The 7,483-nt window shown below is 45.0% G+C and overlaps 2 protein-coding genes and 1 long non-coding RNA gene across 5 annotated transcripts in view; 2 read left to right on the forward strand and 1 right to left on the reverse strand.

Moving 5' to 3' along the window:
* LOC136446957 (uncharacterized) overlaps positions 1-7,483 on the reverse strand; it is an 82,620-nt gene that overhangs the window by 34,589 nt on the left and 40,548 nt on the right. The window lies entirely within an intron of this gene.
* Positions 894-5,325, forward strand: LOC136446982 (mucin-2-like). Its single transcript, XM_066445642.1, has 2 exons — positions 894-4,894; positions 5,113-5,325. The coding sequence occupies exons 1-2, from the start codon at positions 950-952 to the stop codon at positions 5,323-5,325; spliced, it is 4,158 nt and encodes a 1,385-aa protein (XP_066301739.1). The 5' UTR covers positions 894-949.
* Positions 5,611-7,227, forward strand: LOC136446984 (uncharacterized). The gene is made up of 2 exons (XM_066445644.1): positions 5,611-6,897; positions 6,987-7,227. Exons 1-2 carry the CDS (start codon positions 5,624-5,626, stop codon positions 7,225-7,227), a joined length of 1,515 nt encoding a protein of 504 aa, XP_066301741.1. The 5' UTR covers positions 5,611-5,623.

Consider the following 7,483-nt stretch of genomic DNA (forward strand, 5'->3'; position numbering starts at 1 on the left):
AGAAGTTACTGCTACAACAACGCTATCCACCACAGGTAAGACAACTGCAGATACACCAATGCCTCCATCAACGTTCATGACGACTGGGGGGACCTCCTTCGTGTCAACCGAACAGACATCCACACCTCAAACATCAGAATTTACATCTGAACAAACGACATCCTTTCCTACTACGCTACATACAACTGAGGAGACAACACAGCATTCATCTGAACAAACAACTGTCCCATTAACACTTATTACAACCGAGAAAGCCATTGGTACATCTACCAGATCAACCACAGGTATAACAACCAGAGAAACAACTCTCCCTCCGACAAAGTTCAAAACTACCGTGGAGACATCGGCCATATCGACGAAACAATCAACGATACGTGACACAACACCACAAAAATCTGAGCAAACCACTGTTCCTCCTACTACGCTCCTAACAACGGAAGACGTTACTGCTACAACAGAATTCACATCTCAGCAAACTACTTCTCCTCCAACTACTGCCCCTCCTACTACGCTACTTACAACGGAAGAAGTCACTGCTACAACAACGCTACCAACCACAGGTAAGACAACTGAAGATACAACCATACCCCCGACGACTGGGGAAACCTCGGTCGTGTCAACCCTGCATGCATCTACATCTGAAACCACTGTCCCTCTGACTACGCTACTTACAACTGACGAAATCACTGTTGCAACAACGCTACTAACCACAGGTAAGACAACTGAAGAAACAACCATGCCTCAAACAACGTTGGTGGCGACTGAGGAAACCTCTACACCTCAAACAACACAACAGTCATCTGAACAAACCACTGTCCCTTCAGCACTAATTACAACTGAGGAAGCCATTGTTACATCTACATTATCAACCACAGGTACAACTCAAGGTAAAACTCAAGAAACAACTCTGCCTCCGACAACGTTAATAACTACAGGAGAAACATCAGCCATGTCAACCCAACAGTCAACGAGACATGACACAACTTCACAGACGTCTAAACAGACCACTGCTCCTGCAACAACGCTACTTACAACGGAAGAGGTTACTGCTACAACAACGCTACCAACCACAGGTAAGACAACTGAAGATACAACCATGCCTCAAGCAACGTTACTAACGACTGAGGAAACCTCGGTCTTGTCAACCCAGCAGACATCTACATCTCATACAACACCCCATTCATCCGAACAAACCACCGTCCCTCCATCTACCCTATTTACAACTGAAGAAGTCACTGTTACAACAACGCTACCAACCACAGTTAAGGCAACTGAAAATACAACCATGCCTCAAACAACGTTAATGACGTCTGAGGAAACCTCCGTCGTGTCAACCCAGCAGACATCTACACTTCAAACATCAGAATTTAAATCTGAACAAACAACATCCTTTCCAACTACGCTACTTACAACTGAAGACACCACTGCTACAACAACGCTACCAACCACAGGTAAGACAATTGGGGAAACCTCAGCCATGTCAACCCAGCAGACATCCACACTTGAAACATCAGAATTTACATCTGAACAAACAACATCCTTTTCAACTACGCTGCTCACAACCGAGGAAACAACCGTGCCACCGACAACGTTAATAACGACTGAGGAAACCTCGATCATATCAACACAGCAAGAAACCACAAGTGACATAACACCACAGACATCTGAACAAACTACTGTCCTTCCTACTACGCTACTTACAACTGAAGACGTCACTGCTAAATCAACGCTACCAACCACAGGTAAGACAACTGGGGAAACCTCAATCGTTTCTACCCTACAGACATCTACACCTAAAACAACAGAATTGACATCTGAACAAGCCACTGTCCCTCCAACTACTGCTCATCCAACTACGCTACTTACAACGGAAGACGTCACTGATACAACGACGCTACCAACTACAGGCAAACCAACTGAAGCTACAACCTCACCTCAAACAACATTAGTGACTACTGAGGAAACCTCAGCCATGTCAACTCAACAAGCATCTACACCTCTGACAACGCAACATTCATCTGAACAAACCACTGTCCCTTTGACAACGCTAGTAACAACCGAAGAAGCCATTGTTACATCTACCACTTCAGCCACAGGTATAACAACCAAAGAAACAACTCTGCTTCCAACAACGTTCAAAACTACCGGGGAGACATCACAATATACATCTGAACACTCCACGGCCCCATCAACTTCACAAGAAGCTACTATTAAATCAACTACAGAGGGAACAACCGTGGAAACAACTATGCCTCCAACAACATCCATATCAACAGACATTTCAACTCAGCAGACAACGCCACATACATCTGAACAAACCACTGCCCCTCTAACTACATTGGCTACTACAGAAGAAGTATCTGCTACATCACGTGAAGTGTCGACAGCGGAGACAACTGAGGAAACAATTTCAACAACTTCTGCAACTACTGGGAAAACATCGGTTGTCACAAGCCAACAATCAACTACACTGCATACAACAGAATATACATCCCAAAAAACAACGGTGCCACCATCAACCGCAGTTAGTACCGAGGAAGTCACTGTTACATCAACCGAAGATACAACTACGCCTGGTACAACGCAAATAACAACGGGGGAAACAACGGTGCCTCTAACAACGTCAATAACTACCGAGATAAGCTCAACAGGTTCGACCCAGCAAACAACATCACTTGACACAACACAACATACATCCGAGCAGAGCACTGTCCCTCCAACAACAGTTATGACATCATTGTCTACAACTGGTGAAACAACCACTTCCTCAACTACAGAGGTGACGACGCCACATACAACACAGCAGACAATGGTTACAGCTACAAGAGAAACGACGATACCTCCAACAACGTCCATAACGACAGATGTTTTAAGTGAACAGCCTACAACAGTCCATACAACACCACATACAACAGTACAGACCACGGCCCCTCCAACTACATCGTTCACAACAGAAGAAGTATCTGCTACATCAACCGAAGTGTCGACTCAAACTTCACAAACAACGGTCCCAGTCACTACAGCCAAGACAACCGAGGAAACAACGTTACATCCTACAACACCATTAACTACTGGGCAAACATCTGTTGTCACAAGCAGACAACCATCTACACCACAGACAACAGAATATACATCCCAAAAAACAACGGTGCTGACATCAACAGTAGTAAGTACTGAAGACGTAACTTCTACACCAACCGAAGAGACAAGCACACCAGACACAACGCAACGAACAACAGTTCCCTCAACAACAGGTCAGACAACGGTGCCTCCAACAACGTTTATGTCTACTGAGGAAACCTCGGTCATCACAAGCCGACAACCATCTACACCTCAGACAACAGAATATACATCTGCACGAACAACGGCACCACCAACAACTTTGAGGACTACTGAGGAAGCAACTGTTTCATCGACCATAGAGACAGATACCCCAGAGACAACACAACGAACAACAGTTCGCTTAACAGGTGAAACAACGGTGCCTTCGACCACGTCTATATTTACTGAGGAAACCTCGGTCATCACAAGCCGACAACCATCTACACCTCAGACCACAGAATATACATCTGACCAAACAACGACACCGCCAACAACATTAGTTAGCACTGAGGAAGTAACTGCTACATCAACTGAAGAGACAAGCGCATCAGACACAACGCAACGAACAACAGTTACCTCAACAACAGGTCAGACAACGGTGCCTCCAACAACGTTTATGTCTACTGAGGAAACCTCGGTCATCACAAGCCGACAACCATCTACACCTCAGACATCAGAATATACATCTGAACGAACAACGGCACCGCCATCAACATTAGTTAGCACTGAGGAAGTAACTGCTACATCAACTGAAGAGACAAGCGCATCAGACACAACACAACGAACAACAGTTCCCTCAACGACAGGTGAGACAACGGTGCCTTCGACAACGTCTATATTTACCGAGGAAACATCGGTCATCACAAGCCGACAACCATCTACACCTCAGACAGCAGAATATACATCTGAACGAACAACGGTGTCACCAACAACAGTAGTAAGCACTGAGGAGGCAACTGCTACATCAACTGAAGAGACAAGCGCAACAGACACAACACAACGAACAACAGTTCCCTCAACGGCAGGTGAAACAACGGTGCCTTCGACAACGTCTATATTTACTGAGGAAACCTCGGTCATCACAAGCCGACAACCATCTACACCTCAGACCACAGAATATACATCTGACCAAACAACGACACAGCCAACAACATTAGTTAGTACTGAGGAAGTAACTACCGAACCAACTCCTACGGTTTTAACAACTCAACAAACTACAGTTCTGTCAACTACAGAGGGCACTACCGTGCCCGCAACAACGTCTTTGACGACTGAGAAAACATCTATCGTGTCAACCCGACTAGCAACTACATCTAGCACAACACCACAAACATCCGAAAAAAACACTGTGACTCCAATATCACTCCTTACAACACTTCTTACAACAGAAGATGCAACCGCAGAGATAACAACGCCTCATACAACACTACAAACAACGATCCCATCAACTACAGATGAAAGAACCGAGGAAACAACGATGCCTCCAACAACGCCCATAATAACAGATGTTTCAACTCAATCATTCACAACAGTTCAAACAACACCGCATACATCTGGCCAAACCACTGCCCTTCCAACTACATTGTTCACAACGGAAGAAGTATCTGCTACATCAGCCGACATTTCCACTCACACTGCACAAACAACGGTCCCAATAACAACAGCTAAGACAACCGAGGATACAACGTTACATCCTACAACTACTGGGGAAACCTCGGCCGTCTCCAGCCGGCAACCCACTACACCACAAACAACAGACTCTAAAACAACAACGGAGTCGCCGGCAACCATAGTTAGTACTGAGGAAGTCACTGTTACATCAACCGAAGATACAACGACGCAACACACAAACCAGCAAACAACAGCGACGTTTGCATCGACTGAGGAAACATCTGCCGCGCCAACCCAGCAGAGTACTACGCTTGACACAACACCACAAATGTCTAAAGCTACCACCACTGTCCTTCTATCAACTTTGAGTACTTCTGAAGAATCCTCTTTAACATCGAGTACAGAGGCGACTACACCTCGCACAACACAACAAACAACGCATCCATCAACTACAGCAACCAGAGAAACAACAATGCCTACAACAACATCCCTAACGACTGGGGAAACTTCAGTCGTATCACCTTATCAGACAACACCGCATACATCCCAGCAGACGACAGTTCCTTCAACTACCGTTTCAGCAACCGAGATGACTACTGTTATTTCAACTGAAGAGATAACTACACGAGGCACAATGCAACAAACAACATATTTATTGACCACAGGCAAAACAACTGAGCGCACAACATTGCCGACAACAGCTGATGAAAGCTCGGTTTCATCAACCACAGAAGCCTTAACACTTACCACAACACCTCACAGTACTGAGCAATCATCAACATTAGTTTCAACCGAAGAAGCCACTGGTACGATAACTGAAGAAGCAACTTCGACTCAGACAACATCACAAACACCCATTTTATCTACAACAGGTACAACAACAGAGGAAGCAACTTTAACAACGACTCTAATGACTGAGGACACATCGTCAGTAACAGGTAAACCGACAACACAATATACATCGGAACAGACCACTCTTCCACCTACAACTTTAGTTTTAACTGAAGAATTCTCGTCAGTATCAACTATGCAGTCAACTACACCTCATACAACGCAGCAAACAACGTTCCCACCAACTACAGGCAAAACTACAGAAGAAACGCCGTTTCCCTCGACAACGTTATCAACAGCTACTGAAACTTCGGTTACAGCAACACAAGAGACAACGACACCTTACACAGTACAACAAACAACCCAAGTAACTTCAGTAAAATCTACCACAGGTGGAACTTCACAAACTACAATCCCTACAACGACGCCTTCTACAACTGAAAACATATCGGTAATGTCAACTCAGCAGACAGGTGCGGTATCAACCGATGGAACTGCGGCACCATCTTCCACGTATGGGACAACAGATGATACGACTGTGTCGGCTACAACACTTGTTACAACGGAGGAAATGTCTTCCATATCATCACAACGTACAACTGCACCCCCGTCAACCGTGCAAACAATAACTACAACTGATAAAACCACTGCTATTTCAACGGAAGATATAACTACGCCTGACACAACAGCACAAACAACGGTCCCACCAGCTACAGATGTAACAACAGAGACCACAACGATGCCACAAACAACGTTCATAACGACTGAGGAAACGTCGGCTCTTTCAAGCCAAAAGCCAACTACACATCAGACGACAGATTATACAAGTGAACAGACCACTGCCCCACCAACAACACTAGTTACAACTGACGAATACTCTGTGATTTCAACTACTCCTTTCACAATGCAACAAACAACAGTGACATTAGTTACAGAAGAAACGACGTCGACGTCAATGACTACTGGTAAAACCACGCCTCAGACAACACTTGATACATCAGAACAAACCACACTGTTTCCTACGGCAACATTGGTTACGACTGAAGAAGCTTCATCAACTACGCTAAACACAGCGCAAACAGCGGCCACATTCACCACGGGAGATATAACTGAGGGAACAACAGTGCCTCCAACAACTTTGTCATTTACTGAGAAAACCTCGATCGTGTCCAGCATCCAACCAAATACACACCTTACAACAGACCAGACATCAGGTCATACAACTGTTCCCTCAGCATCTGTATTTACATCTGAAGAGACCATTGCTACATCAACTGAAGAGACACCGACTCTTTATACAACACAACGAACAGCGTACTCATCAACTATAGGTGAAACAACAGAGGAAGCCACGTTAGTTACAACCGAGAAGTCCACTGCAAAATCAACAGAAGAGACAACAATAATCCATACAACACAAGCAACAGGTGTAACAAGTGAAGAAACAACGGTGTCTACGACGACATCTGTAACGACGGAGAGCAGATCAACAAACCAGCCGACTACGCCTCAGACAGCAACATACACATCTGTACAAACTACTGCCCCATCATCAACATTGGTTACAACAGAGGAAGCCACGGCGACATCAACTATACAGACAACTATGCCTACAGCAACATATACATCTGTACAAACTACATCCCCGCCATCAACATTGGTTACAACCGAAGAAGCAACTGAGACATCAACCATACAGGCAACCATGCATACAGCAACATATACATCTGTACAAACTACTGACATACCATCGACATTGGTTACAACCGAAGACGCAACTGCGACATCATCTATACAGCCAACAACTGTGCCTCCAACGACATCCGTATCGACTGAGAACACACCGGCCTCATCAACAAACCAACCAACTACATCTCAGGCAGCAACATACACATCTGTACAAACAACTGCCCCACCATCGACATTGGTTACAACCGAA

The sequence above is a fragment of the Branchiostoma lanceolatum genome, chromosome 13 (assembly GCF_035083965.1).
Source record: "Branchiostoma lanceolatum isolate klBraLanc5 chromosome 13, klBraLanc5.hap2, whole genome shotgun sequence".
NCBI lineage: Eukaryota > Metazoa > Chordata > Leptocardii > Amphioxiformes > Branchiostomatidae > Branchiostoma > Branchiostoma lanceolatum.

Coding starts and splice junctions, on each gene's coding strand:
- LOC136446982 (XM_066445642.1), top strand. CDS start 950: ATGTCAACCCAACAGTCAACGAGACATGACACAACTTCACAGACGTCT. Junction 4,895..5,112: donor CGGAGTCGCCGGCAACCATA/GTTAGTACTGAG, acceptor TTTAACATCGAG/TACAGAGGCGACTACACCTC.
- LOC136446984 (XM_066445644.1), top strand. CDS start 5,624: ATGACTGAGGACACATCGTCAGTAACAGGTAAACCGACAACACAATAT. Junction 6,898..6,986: donor GAAACAACAGAGGAAGCCAC/GTTAGTTACAAC, acceptor TAACAAGTGAAG/AAACAACGGTGTCTACGACG.